Below are 14,316 nucleotides of genomic sequence, written 5' to 3'. Positions count from 1 at the left end.
TGATGTGTGAGGCTCCCCGGATTAGGGAAAAATCATAATTAAGAAATATTAAATATATTTATTTTTAAATAATGTGTATTTATTGTATAATATTTTTTAAGCTTAAACATTCTCTATTAATTGGTTTTGTTATAATAAATGTACCAAAAATACTACTTTGACACTAAAGACTGACGCTTGGTCCAACACCCTTGTATGGGTGCATTGTCTAAAAAATAAGTGTATTTAATATTTTTTAATTATTATTTTCAGAGCAATAGTTGACATTACCCTTATTTTATAAGTTAGTGTTTGTTAATTAATATATAGATTGAAAAATATAGGACATGCAAAGTATTCAAAATAAAAGTATTTTTTATTATTTTTGTTAAATTTATTTGACGACTATTGAAAAAAAAATCACGTGACTTCTTATTTGAGTTTTTTAGATAAATTTATTTTTGATCTTTATAGATAAAAAAAATGATGTATGTGTTCTCAAGTGTATTCTAAAAATTTTAACAAATAATTTGATAAAAATATGAGAATACTTTTTAAACTTATTTTGAGCATTCCATATCTTAATCTGGAAAACACTTTAATTTTATTTTGATACAAGTTTATCTTATTTATTTTAACAAACACTATCTAAAAATTTTGTTAATATTAGAGATATTTATTAAAGTATATTTAATAAACTTTATTTTTATTATTTAAACACTTTGATTGATTAGTAAAATATTTTAAAATATAATATATTTGATTACTAATTAGTATAAGTATTTAAAAACTAAAAATAAACAGTTGTCAGAAGGGTGTGTACGAATCTTTTTATAATTACAAGCCATTACTCAATACTATTATTTAATATAAATATTTATTTGTATAACGTAATTACAAGAACATATATTCTGTGCATTAAAAACATAATTTTAGCAATAATACATTCAATTCATTCAACTAAATCCTCGAATGGCACTTTAAAAATTAAAAATATTATTAATTTTTAAAAATAATATTAATTATGCTAACTGAACTTACCGAACCAAATCTGAACGGAACGTTATCCCTAACGTATGATGATATATGATGGAGAGAGAGCCGCATTGAGAGACATATAAATGATTTTTTAAAATTGAAATATGAACGGAATCTAAGCTCGGTGAAAGGCCCCCAGCGAGGAAGATGAAGGCGAAGGCGAAGGCCCACCGCCCCACCTCAAGGTCAGGGGTGAAGGACAAATCCAAATCCAAATCCAAATCCAAGTATTCAGCAAAACCTATCCTCTGGGGGCTACCCAGCACTGTAACTCTCAGCTTGACATCGCAATCTCACGGAGAAGAAATCGTATTTGTAAGCTCGAGCGATTGGGCGAGGGTTCCGAGAATCAGATTCATCAGGCAAGCAGCGGGACGGTGAAAACCCTAATTTGCCCTCGAAAGGCTCTGCAGATGCTGCAGAGACGAAAGGAGATATGGCGATCAAAACAAGTGTCAATTCATCTCGTGAGGGGGCCTATCGCTTTCGGATAACAATAATTCACAAAAATCAAAATGCATTTCATTATGACAACTTTTCCACCCTGTCAATGGATATGAGGGGATCAGGGAGAAGGCACTAGAGATTGGGAAATTTGGAGGGCTGGCTGATACATGATGGGATAAGAAGGTAAGTAAATAAATTATTATATTTTTGGAGAAACAAAAGTTGTGGCTGCAGTTGGCCTGTGAGTTCCCCTGTATCCCACTCCATCACCCGGTCTCTGTCCCTCTCCTCTCCTGTAAGCTCTCTCTCTCCCCCACAGGTCCTTTTTCTTGCCAGTGGCATAAAAGCCAAACTGCATTGGGGAAATTAGATTCCCCAAATTTTGGGAGAAAATAAAGTAAAACTAAAGGATGAGTGCTCAATTTATGATTCCAAATGCATCTTGTCTTGCTTACTGCCCCAAATCCCTTGTCATAGAAATGGAAATCATAGGCAAAAGCCAAAATCTTGATACAGAGAGATTGTAAATATAGTTCAAAAGGAGGGTTCTTGGATTTGGTTTTTTTTCTTTTTGGGAATTTTGGAAGATGGCTGGAAGTGGGTGTAACATAGTGTGGTTGAGGAGAGATCTGAGGGTAGAGGATAATCCAGCTCTGGCGGCTGGAGTTCGAGCAGGGGCGGTGGTTGCAGTGTTCATATGGGCCCCTGAAGAAGAAGGCCATTACTACCCTGGAAGGGTCTCAAGATGGTGGCTCAAGCATAGTTTGTCTCACCTTGATTCCTCCTTGAGGAGCCTTGGCACAGCTCTCATCACCAAGAGATCTACTGATACAGTTTCCACTCTCCTTGAGGTTGTCAAGTCTACTGGCGCCAGCCAGCTCTTCTTCAACCACTTATATGGTAAGTCTAGTTTTTCATCTTATTGGTCATCTTCATCATCAATACTTTACTCTTGATTAATATCTTGGTTTCCAAAATTTTTGGGTTCTTTTTAGTCGAATTCAATTACGTCCTGGTACTTTGACTTTTAATTTTTCTCCTTTTTGTTTCTGGGGATTATCTATTTTTGGTTAGTATTATATTTAAGTCTTCTAACTTTTCTGTTTTGGCTAATCTGGAGTTGGTTGTTTGTGCCTTTGTGGTACTTTTTCCGTAGATGGAGTAATATCTTCTGAAATTAATTGCTTCTTTCATTAATTGTGGTTATTTTCTTTCTACTTGTTTCTTTATTCTTTGAACTTATCGTATGGTTATCAGTAGGGGATTCAATCTTCTGAAATTTTAGATTCTAATTTACGGTGTGATATTTTCTTTCATTATTATAAATTGCAACTTGCAATTTAAAAACATGCATGACATTATACATGCCTCAATTACATTTACTTTACCAGTTTGCATGCCTCAATTATATTTACTTTGCCTGTTTTCTTTTAGATCCCTTGTCGCTTGTTAGGGATCACAGGGTAAAGGATGTTTTAACTGCTCAAGGGATAGCTGTACGGTCCTTCAATGCAGATTTACTCTACGAACCTTGGGAAGTTCATGATGACCAAGGTCAGCCATTCACAACATTTGCAGCTTTCTGGGAGAGATGCCTTAGCATGCCGTATGATCCTGAGGCTCCACTTCTCCCACCTAAGAGGATAATCTCAGGTGTGTTTATGTCAAATATTCTTTTAAGCATTCTTCTAGGTTGCCTTATGTCATAAAAGTTTTTGCTGTAGAAATCAATCAAGGTTCTAGCATCAGGGTTGCTTGATGAGATTGTTGAGCCTCTGAACCTCAAAAAACTCATGGTTGTATGATCTTTCGGTTTGCTAGTTGTTATGTAGTCTTTCATGCAACAATGTAAACATTTGGGAAAATCCTCTGGCCTGTGTTTACTTTACAGCATACTCATTTCTAACACATTGCTATAAGATATCGAAAAGGAATGCAAAACTCCTTCTGAGATAAGTTCACAGATCATCAATCTATATAAGCACTTAAGCAAGTTGGATATATAGGAACAAAGCTTAAGATAAAACTTTCAATTGGATGGTGAAAATCTGGATGAAATATATTATTAGCAGCTTTACTAGTTTTACTTCAATCATATCAGTGACAATAATGAACCTCAAATTTAAGGTTTAGCAAAATCATGGTTAGAAGTATTTATATTCAGTGACAATTGACAAATGACATTTTGTTTTATATCAAGCTTGCAACACATTCTTGAATATCTTCTTCTACTGTAGACTGATGGTTCTTTATTGACTATGTACAATTCAACATTTAATATCTGCATGGCACGTCCATGCATAGCCTTCTGTTAGGCAATTGGTTATATAAGGCTATATCAAATTACCATAGGACTTATTAAACTATAAATGCAAAATATTTTTTGTAAAATATAGTAAAAAAATGATAGTATAAGTTCTACAATTTATTTTGGTGTTTCAATTAAATGCTAGTCATCTTGCAACTATTACATTGTTTATTAAGACTTTTATGAGCACAGTGCTATCAAGCTTATTGAGGGTGAGCCTTGGTAGTAATGGTGAAACACTTCTCTTTAGAGTGTGTTTCTACGTCATAATTTGGGATTTTTTTTTTTTTTGAAAACATTTCCCGTAAAGGCCTTTTGCCAACTCTTATGATTTACATATTGCCTTCAAAACTTTCATTCGCTTGACCTTCCATTTTCATCATTTATGATTATTCACTAGTGGCCTCGCCTTTCCACCTAAACCTTTGTGTTTGGTTTAGTTTATCAATGTGGGGTCTGTGTGTGCGCGCTCATTTCCATGGGTCGAATTTGGTTTAATTCATAACTTGTATTAAGGAGTCCAAATTTTTTATTCATTTCAAAATATCAAGTTTAAAAGAAAAAAAAAGACTTTTTGGGTGTCCCGACCAAAAATCTTTAGAAACCCTTAAAACAAATTTCTAAGTCACTATAACGAATATATGAACGTAAAAGTCGTCTATTTCCAGCAAAATAAATGATGTGCCTTAAATATGAACTTAGCTCGTATAATGAGTTTGACATGTTTGATACACTTGATATTACCAAAATAAAATCTATACATGCTTATAGTGTATCACATAAAGCACATATAGCATCTACAAAACATGACAGGTCACAAAAATAATGAAGCTTTTAAAACTTATGCTTCAAGGATCTTTTTTATCTTCTAATCACGTGTCTTGCTTGGAACGTTTGAATATTCAAAGGGATGAGCCCCAAGTTAGAAGATGAACCTTCTAAGTAAGAACCTCTAAAAAATAAAACATTTGTATAAAATGCGTGTGTGAAAGAAAATGCAAGTTTCTACCTTGCGATGCCACTTGTGACCGTGTTGGCATCCTTCCAAGAGCTTTCTCAATCGGCACCTTAAATGCCTTTTGGAAGGTCCTCAACCACATCAACTTGGGCCTAAGTAGTGCAGAGCAAAATAGCATGGCCATATATGATCATGGATGCAAAAGAAAAGTTGAACACACTATGTTTCCACAACCAATTTCTCATGCAACATGAAGAAGTCCCGAAGTAAGAGTTTGTGGCTGGGGAATACTCACCTTGAGGTTTCTTTGGAGAAGATCTTAGTTGCCCCTCCTAGCTTCCCAACCTCCCCTTGGTCACCTTAATGGAAGCTTTTCTTCCCTTCACTAGTTTTCTCCCTTATCTCCTTCCTTCTCTATTTTCTCTCCTCTCTTACACTCTTTACACTTGTTTCAAGTCCCTCAAGTGGGAGACCATCCCCTAATCTCTCATTTATAGGACCCCTAATTTTGCTCGTAAAGAAGTCAGTTAACTTGAGGGAATTTTGATTTATTTTTGCCTTTTGAAACCTTCTTTTCTTGTGGAATGTCTCTATATGCACATGAGAGAAGAGAAAGCTGAAGGGAGTCAAAGGAATCAATGGGGATGGCTTCCAAGCCATCCCCAATGGTGCAAGGGGGCTGCCCAAGGCATCCCCTTGGCGCAGGTGAGCAGCTGCCACTGCTCCTGCTTGCTGCCCCCCCAAGCCATGGGCTCCCCTTCACGGAAAGGGACTTCACACAAGAGGGGGTCCCTATTACATAATATAATATATATTACATATATTTAAACCATTAGACCCATTCACCTGGCCCAAGAAAATTTTTCTCCAAATTGAACTTGAATTTATTTCATTAAGCGTCCAAATATTCTAAAAATATTTTGGGATGTTACAAATTGTAAGATTGCTCCTTTGTGATTGAAAGATCATGAGTTCGCATTGTAGAATAGGCCTCTTTGCAAAGTTGGATAAGGCTGCATATAAGAACAATCCTGGGTAGTAGTGAAGATAGGAGCTTTCTCCTCCTTACAGTGACCTCAGGGATAGACTTGCTGGAACCCTTTTTAACAGAAATTGATGAATTGCTCTGTAAGTGTAGCTGCTGTTGTCCATGTCTTTCACCATAAATTCATTAGCCAAAAATTTCAACAATCAGGATTATTATATGGACTGGGATTTCTTTAATTTTTTAATGGGTTTATACTTGTTCTTTTATCCTTTTTCTCACTACATATTTTCAGTACTTCTGTATCTTCTACCATGTTCTGCAATCATATTGTTTTTTAGCTTTTTGACTTTATGTTTTGAGTAATTGTATGCTTTTCTCACATCCTCCAGGGGGGGGTTTGTTTTTGCATATAGCATTACTCTCGATTTACAAAGAGGGTGTTGTTTACACAACTTGAACCCATGACCTTCCAATCACAGAGGAGCAACCTCATCATTGCTATCCATTAAAATGTCTCAACAGTACAGATGCTTCGTTGTCTTCTTTTTATATTTTGGATGATTTAAATGTTACTAAAGCAACTGTTGATAATTTAGGTGCAAAAAAAGCTTTACCTAATAAGAGTAGCTACAATAGGAACTAAAACTTTCTAGGTTGAAAAACCTTGCAGTTGTGTAATTTATGGTCTTTGTATACTTACACAAGGATGGAACATAGTTAAGATTTTTCTTATAAGAAAATTCTTTTTTTTCTATATAATATGGTTTTGTTTGCTACAGTACTTACTTGAATTCCTTGCGCCTTTTCAGGTGATGTGTCTAGATGCCCTTCTGACATGCTGGTATTTGAGGATGAATCAGAGACGGGAAGCAATGCACTCCTTGCTCGAGCATGGTCACCTGGATGGAGTAATGCTGATAAGGCACTAACTACCTTCATTAATGGGCCATTGATTGAGTACTCCAAGAACCGTAGAAAGGCTGATAGTGCCACAACCTCATTTCTCTCACCCCATTTACATTTTGGGGAAGTGAGTGTGCGGAAGGTTTTCCATCTTGTTTGCATTAAGCAAGTTCTTTGGGCTAATGAAGGAAATAAAGCTGGTGAAGAGAGTGTCAATTTGTTCCTTAAGTCTATAGGTCTAAGGGAATATTCACGATATATGAGTTTTAACCACCCATACAGCCATGAAAGGCCTCTTCTTGCACACTTAAAGTTTTTCCCTTGGGTTGTGGATGAGGGGTATTTTAAGGCATGGAGACAAGGTAGAACCGGTTACCCATTGGTGGATGCTGGCATGAGAGAGTTGTGGGCAACCGGTTGGCTGCATGATCGAATACGAGTCGTAGTTTCCAGTTTCTTTGTGAAGGTTCTACAGCTGCCATGGCGATGGGGAATGAAGTATTTCTGGGATACCCTATTGGATGCAGATCTTGAGAGTGATGCTCTTGGTTGGCAGTATATATCTGGCACCCTCCCTGATGGTCGTGAACTTGATCGTATAGATAATCCACAGGTAATTGTCCTTTTTTTAAAAAATAATTTTTTTCAACGTTGCGCTTGGATCTTCATCTCCAATTCTATATGCCCGCAGCACCAGTGAGTTAACCCATTAAAAACCTGCCAACTCTAGAGGTTTACAAGGTTTGATCACTATCTATTGTATATTTTTGCAGTGGCTACTAGAGCTTTCATCCGAAGATGTAAGTTTTGACAAACTTCGTTTGATTAATCCATTGATCCCCATTAAAATTTTCTGTTCTTTCTGATAGATGAAACCTTTTATTTTGGTGGTGTTGAATGATTTTTCATATGGTCATTAGTCATACTACATTTTTATGATTTTGCATTCATTATTATCAATTGCACCTTATCCTAAAAAGTTCGGGTCAGTGGCATGGCATTCATAATGTCAATTAACTAATACAAGTCAAATTGAAAATAGAAATCCATGCAGTAGAACAATACCTTACCTTAACTTTACAATGTAAATATATACAGTGCTGTAAAACTGTTTTTCATCTTATATATGTTGGAGAATAAGCGTAAGTTGAAAGTCATGTTATATGCTTCACAAAGAGGGATTCTAAGAAAAAAATTCAAGTTTTTAGGATTTATGCTCCCCTCCCTAAATTTTGAAATCTTGAGGAGTTGGATTGGTATGTATTAGATCCATGTTTTGATTTAACCTTTTGGCCATGGCTCATATTTTCTTGTAGAACCTGTCCCAGGACCTTTACGTGTTTCATAAGTACTTAAGCAATGACCAAGGATGTGTGTCTAAAATAGATGAAGTTACTTTATAGAAATGTCCAAGATTCTAAATAGACTATAAAGTTAAGCTGAAGCAAGCTTCATATTCGTTTTATTCTTTTGCAGTTTGAGGGTTACAAATTTGACCCAAATGGAGAATATGTACGGCGGTGGTTACCTGAACTTGCCAGACTTCCTACAGAATGGATACACCACCCCTGGAATGCTCCAGAATCTGTACTCCAAGCTGCTGGAATTGAGCTAGGTTCCAACTATCCTCGTCCCATTGTAGAAATTGAAGCAGCAAAAGCCAGGTTGCAGGAAGCACTCTCCAAGATGTGGCCTGCATTCGAGAATGGTATGGAAGAAGGCTTTGGAGACTCTGAGTCAATGCCGATTGCATTTCCAACTGATATCCAAATGGATGTGGATCATGAACCCGCAAGGAACAACCCTGGTACAGTTCCTCGACGCTATGAGGATCAGATGGTTCCAAGCATGACTACTTTTTCAAGGGGGGAAGAGGAAGAAGCTTCTTTGGATCAGCGAAATTCTACAGTAGATAGCAGGGCTGAAGTTCCAACACATGTTCATGTAAATCAAGAATCAATAAGAGAAACACTCAACCAAGAAAACATGCAAACAGTCAGAGCCGAAGCAACTTTGCCACAATTTAATATTGCAATTGGGCTACGAGATGCTGAAGATTCTGCAGGAGAAACTTCAAGCGGTAGTCGGAGGAGAGAAAGGGATGGTGGTGTAGTTCCGGTATGGTCTCCATCAACATCTAGTTACTCTGAGCAGCTTCTTGGTGAGGAAAATGGCATCGGAACTAGTTCATCTTACTTGCAGAGGCATCCACAATCTCACGAATTATTGAACTGGAGACGGCTTTCTCAAACTGGGTAATTAAACAACGGATTTTGATGCATTAAGTTGGGTCCGGCAATAATGGTTTTTAACCCTTTTCTGACATGGTACCAATAATTTCTTACCTCAGTTATTTCAAAGTGAGTCAATTCATCATCATTATCACAAACCTTAATCCCACTAGGTGGGATTGGCTATATGGATTCTAGTTAGAACAATTTTATTATAAATTCCCGTTGTCTGTTTTTCAAAGGCCAGTCTAATGGACCTGAGCATGTTACATATTAGGCTACTGACTTGCAATTGTGGTGCCATGAAAAGAAGAAAACCAGCAACAAGTAACAACTAGGAAAAGTAATGCTAATTTCCTGCACAATATGTAATCATGGCTGTTGGATTTTGAATAATGTTTCCTCTCTTGTTTTTACGTTAAGTTTACAAATCACTCAGGCGTCCTAAACTCTTTGTTTGGCAACAGGTGAACATTTACAAATCGGAAGACAAGTTGGGAGGTGGTCCGGGCAATTTGGCCTTTCCTTGTCGACCACTTTTCACCAGTCAGACCCTATCAAATTTGTCACCCACTGTATATGACATGTCAAAGTGGTGCGGGCTTATCCCTGTCCTCTTACTGTATCCTGTTGTACCATATTTGAATCTCTGCTGTATAGTAAACGTAGTATTCTCAAGGAGAGAAAAGAATCGCATTAGAGACATGCAATCCCTCCTATAAACTCAGGTTTATGCTTTTTCGTTTTATTCGTAGAGAATAATCAGTAAAAACGTATTCTGTGTATCTCCTTGCCTTTTCAATGTTTCGTCCAAATACATACCTCCGTACTTGTGTACTGCTTTCAGACCTGCAACTGGACTATGAAGCTGTATCTTTATTCTCTTTCATTATTCATTATTCATTATTCTTGGATGCAAAAGGTGAAATCCCTATCTTAAGGGTCCCCACACTACTCCACGCATGTGAGAGGGGTTAATTACGATACATAGTAGCGCATTAAGTAGGAGGTATAGTGCATGGTGCTCACAAGAAGTCATTTTCATAGAAGGATGAAACTCTTACACTGCAGTTGCTATGATTTGAACTTATATCATTGGGTGTAATTATTTATTTAAGAATCAATTGAGCTACGTTAGTGGGCTTTGTTTTATAGCTATATTAGAAAAGTAATCCATTTCACAAAAACTATAACACCTAGTTCATGGGACATAAACTGAGAAAAAGTGTTCTTCGCTGTTACTTCTAATTTATATATTTTTCAGTTAATTCTAAGCTGCAAAAATGTATACATTGCATCCTCGTAATCAGAGTCGGCTCAACGACATTAGTGGCCTTTGGTAAAAAGAAATTTTGAGGCTTTTTTTGAGAGTATTAATTTTTTATAAAAAAATAAAAAATATATTTTTTTACGAGAAAATTTTATTATTTTTTTAAATTAAAAAAAATTAAAATTCAATCAACTACAAAATTCAATAAACTCTTAACGATAATGAATTTTTAATTAAAATATAATATCTTAGAAATAAAAAAAAAACTAAATAACCTATTACAATAAATAAAGAAAAAATAAAATTATTATTTTTTAAAAATCTAAGAAGATCAGTGCAAGTCGAGCAAAAAATTATATATTCCTAATTTTTCTATAGAAGGAAACAAAACGAAACATTAAATTAATAGTATTAAAAGGATAAAATTCATCAATAATGAATAAATTTTAATTTTACAAATACGTTGAGCACTTGAGCTTAGTGTTGATTCTACTGAGGCTAAAGTGCGCAAGAGAGAAAGAAAAGGAAGTGAGAGAGAGGAGGGGGAAGTGAAAATGAGTTTAATTAATGGTGGGATTATGGGAAATTGGGAATTGGGAAATGTGAAAGTAATGGTACAAAATTTAGGCAGAGCTTCTGTGAGAGAGAGGGGGAGAGAATGGAAGTGAACTGTAACAAGATTTTTTTTATAGATTTAGTATTTTATATTTAATTAATAAATATAAATAAATTGTAATTTTTTTAAAATAAGGGCCTATCAAAAATTGGGGCGTTAGGCAGCTGCCTATTTTGCCTTATACTTGAGCCGGCTCTGCATGTTCTTGATAACTTTGTCCATGGGGCGGTTACACCTGTGAGTTGTCTGGGCTTGGGTTGAAGTCTAGGTAATTCACTATTAAAAATAATTTTTTAATATAAAAACAATTTTTAATAATAACTTAATTAAAAAAATTACAGTCCACTTTAAAAAATCTATGATATGTAATTTTACATTTAAAAAAAAAAATTCAATCTCTTATATAGATTTTTTAATTTGCCCTGCTTATCGGTAGGGGTGTTTGTGGTGCGGTTTAGTCGGTCTAAATTATTTTCAGTATGCCAAACTGCTAGTGCGATTTTTCAACTAAACCAGACTGCTGTTTGGTTTAGGTTCGGCCAAACCGCACCAAACCAAACTGTATTTGCTGTCTGGTTTGGTGCGGTTTATCGCGGTTTGAAATGCTACTTAAAATCACTAAAAAAAATATTTAAAAATGGTATAAAGACACAAATATTAGTAAATAAAGACAATTAAATGTAAATAAAAAAGAGTAAAAAATAAAGACAAAATAGTGTAAAAAATAAATAAGATAGGCCGTCAATAATTAGATTTTTATAATAATAATTTTTTTTATTATTTTCTAGGGCGGTTCGGTTTAAAACTGAACTGCCAACTGTCCAAACCGCAAACTGCACGGTTTGGACAGAATTCAAACTGTTTTCGACCGCAAAAAAAAAAAAAAAAATTGATTGGTTCAATTTGATTTGACTGATTTTCGCAGTGTATCGATTTTTTTAATACCCCTACTTGTCGGTGAGAAATTAATCGACGAAACATGCCATGAATTTGCTGCTGAAATCGATAAGATACATCAAATGGGCATGGGCGATGCCCATTAACATAAATTTGCCTCTTTTTGGTCTTCCAACGCCTAGGCGGCTAGGCCTTTGAGTTGGGAAATCAAATTGTCAAATTTTTTTTCTTTTCTTCTTCGTCGTAGCGTGCTTGCTTGATGCCGTTCTATCTTTTGCATGAACAACTTCTGGGTTCTCTGGGTTGTCGGTAGAATTCTATGGGTCAGCATATGGGTTATTGTATATGGTTTTGGTGCTGTCCTGGGGTTTCTCTGGCTCAGGTTGCCGGAGAAGACTGTATATCAAGGTTGCCGCCATGGTTCCAAGGACAGGAGCTACCACATAGACCCAAAGATTCTTATAAACTCCGGAAACCACAGCAGGGCCTATACTCCTTGCCGGGTTCATTGAAGCTCCGGTAATTGGCCTGAAGAATGCAGATTCTGATGAAAATTAGTATCAACGAATTATGGAGATATCGGCGATGGTATGGATAACGGGAGTCCGTAACTTACCCAGCAATGAGGACATTAAACAACAATGTAACTCCTATTGCCACTCCAGAGAGCCCTTTGTTCTGTTTTTATCAGTTGGCAGTCAGATCTTTCAGTTTTCCAGGGAAGCCAAAGACTAGTACCAGTAGGTAACAGTACAAATGGAATGATCAAATTTAGGAGGAGAAAGAGCAACCTACAGCTCGGTGATCGGTAGCAGACCCGCAGATGGTGAACATCAGGATGAGAGAAATTATGAACTCCCAAACAATGGCTTGAAGATCTGTGGTCGAAGCAGAGTACTGCGTTACGGTTGGATTGATGTCGCCTTGGTCGTTGAACAACACTCTGAGCGTGAGGCACGCGAGCGTGGCGCCTAGCAACTGAGCCAGAACGTACATCGGCACCTGCAGATCAATCCAGCAAAGATGCTGTCATCACAACTCAAACGAGCGACACACAAATACTACTAGCAAATACTGGGTGGAAGATTGCTTACTTGGGTCAATGGCAACCTCTTGGAAGCAGCAAAGGCAATGGTGACGGCAGGGTTAAGATGGGCGCCGGAAATGTGCCCGACGGCATATATGACTGCCATCAAAGCCAGCCCCCACACCATCGCTATCCCGACAATAGTAAGCCTCGTCACTCTGTCGACGAGAGCGGCGCCGCAGCCGGCAAATATGAGAACATATGTGCCCATCACCTCTGCAAGAATCTGTCCATCCCAGTCAAAGAAAACCAGACACACTAGGTAAGCTCGTAATAAAACTAACACGTAAGAGTGTGCAATGGAGTGTTTGATAAGTGATTCGAAATAGTACCTTCTGAAAGGCGGTCGGAGAGTCGGTGCAGGCGTTGGCGGCAGCCGGATGTATGGAGCCGGGAGGCTTTCGTTCTTCACTGATGTAGTTTTGTGCGGGGGAATTGTATTTTGGGGACATGCTGATGATTTCAAGCGAAGGTGTCTGAGCCATGGCGTCGAGGCTAATCACAGCGGCTAGGCTGCTGCTAATCTTCTTGCATATAAAGGCAAGTGCCGGGAGATTCTCTCTCATATTCTCTCAGCCGGCTGACTTGGGTGTACTTCCTTGGGGGGATTGTTCAGTGGCCCCAATCGTTGGCGCTAGCGAACGGCTCGTGAAAGCAACTGCAAGAGTTGAGAGCAACATTTTATTTTTTAATTTATTTAGTTAAAATTTTGAATAAAATAAAATATAATGTAATAAAGTTATTTGAAAAATTAATTATTATCTTGAGATTATGAGTTCAAATGCATAAAGAGTATTTTTAAAAAATTACTTAATTAACAGAATTTCATAACATCAAAATTTTAAGTTGAGAGTGAGTTCAAAGAAAGACTGGCTTAACCATCTCCGGATTATGAGTTAAAAAATTGACATGATTGACCTAGCTAGTTCCAAGCCTTGACAACTTAGTATAATAAGTGATACTACATCACATGCTACAAACACTAGTTTTGTATAATAACCAACAACTCTCCATTTATTATTTCTTAGTACTTGAAGCAAATAATTTATAGTGTTTCCTTCACCATGGTAAATAAGACTATAGGTAAGTCCAATAATGGGACAATTTATGAAGCAAGAGCGGGAAGTAAAGACAAACGAAGCATACATAGGGTTGCAAATTGATAAGGTTTATATATATATATATATATATATGAAAATCGAGAACGCCCTAATACACACTAGATAGTCACTTTTTCTTTATAAATTGTGATATGCTCGCTCAAGTTAATGGGCTAAATGAATAAGTTCGGGTTGCAACTCGAGTCCTAACCACTCGAATAAATGCAAATAATACAATGTTTGCACGAATCCAGTCTTAAATACAATCTTACGACACTCAAAATTTTGAACTTGTGCGGAGAATCATTTGCGCTATCCGTAGAGATTAAGTTAATTATATGAATTCTAATTTGTCCATCATTTGTAAAATTTATAATAAAAATTAACAATTTTTATGTTAGTTATGCTCACAAACTATGAGTTTTCTTTCTTTTATCAGTCTGAGATTAATTATACGTCTAGTGATATCAATGAAATGTGTACCAAAGAAACAT

The 14,316-nt window shown here is 36.4% G+C and overlaps 2 protein-coding genes across 4 annotated transcripts; one reads left to right on the top strand and one right to left on the bottom strand.

Moving 5' to 3' along the window:
* The first annotated feature begins 1,139 nt into the window (after positions 1-1,139).
* On the top strand, positions 1,140-9,748 carry LOC127807987 (cryptochrome-1). 3 transcript variants are annotated; one of them, XR_008024840.1, is made up of 5 exons: positions 1,140-2,364; positions 2,899-3,117; positions 6,528-7,234; positions 8,098-8,948; positions 9,320-9,748. XR_008024840.1 is itself a non-coding variant. In XM_052346273.1 (5 exons), the coding sequence occupies exons 1-5, from the start codon at positions 2,052-2,054 to the stop codon at positions 9,321-9,323; spliced, it is 2,022 nt and encodes a 673-aa protein (XP_052202233.1). In that variant the 5' UTR covers positions 1,141-2,051; the 3' UTR covers positions 9,324-9,748. The 3 variants fall into 3 exon arrangements, 1 of the variants encoding a protein (XP_052202233.1); XR_008024841.1 differs by having other exon boundaries at positions 8,098-8,981; XM_052346273.1 differs by having other exon boundaries at positions 1,141-2,364; positions 8,098-8,876.
* Positions 9,749-11,727: 1,979 nt separating this feature from the next.
* Positions 11,728-13,214, bottom strand: LOC127808901 (nodulin-26-like). The gene is made up of 5 exons (XM_052347609.1): positions 13,055-13,214; positions 12,730-12,948; positions 12,431-12,637; positions 12,252-12,313; positions 11,728-12,163 (listed from the first exon to the last, which is right to left on the bottom strand). Exons 1-5 carry the CDS (start codon positions 13,205-13,207, stop codon positions 11,953-11,955), a joined length of 852 nt encoding a protein of 283 aa, XP_052203569.1. The 5' UTR covers positions 13,208-13,214; the 3' UTR covers positions 11,728-11,952.
* Between the last annotated feature and the right edge of the window lie 1,102 nt (positions 13,215-14,316).

Source organism: Diospyros lotus, chromosome 8, assembly GCF_014633365.1.
Source record: "Diospyros lotus cultivar Yz01 chromosome 8, ASM1463336v1, whole genome shotgun sequence".
NCBI classification, from domain to species: domain Eukaryota; kingdom Viridiplantae; phylum Streptophyta; class Magnoliopsida; order Ericales; family Ebenaceae; genus Diospyros; species Diospyros lotus.
This window is presented reverse-complemented; position numbering and strand designations above follow the sequence as displayed.

What these genes read in the sequence shown, in the direction of transcription:
- LOC127807987 (XM_052346273.1), top strand. Translation starts at nt 2,052, where the DNA reads ATGGCTGGAAGTGGGTGTAACATAGTGTGGTTGAGGAGAGATCTGAGG. An exon ending in CTTCTTCAACCACTTATATG is followed by an intron (nt 2,365 to 2,898) that starts GTAAGTCTAGTT and finishes GTTTTCTTTTAG; the next exon opens with ATCCCTTGTCGCTTGTTAGG. An exon ending in ACCTAAGAGGATAATCTCAG is followed by an intron (nt 3,118 to 6,527) that starts GTGTGTTTATGT and finishes GCGCCTTTTCAG; the next exon opens with GTGATGTGTCTAGATGCCCT.
- LOC127808901 (XM_052347609.1), bottom strand. Translation starts at nt 13,207, where the DNA reads ATGGCTCAGACACCTTCGCTTGAAATCATCAGCATGTCCCCAAAATAC. An exon ending in CTCCGACCGCCTTTCAGAAG is followed by an intron (nt 12,949 to 13,054) that starts GTACTATTTCGA and finishes TGGGATGGACAG; the next exon opens with ATTCTTGCAGAGGTGATGGG. An exon ending in CTGCTACCGATCACCGAGCT is followed by an intron (nt 12,314 to 12,430) that starts GTAGGTTGCTCT and finishes TGATAAAAACAG; the next exon opens with AACAAAGGGCTCTCTGGAGT.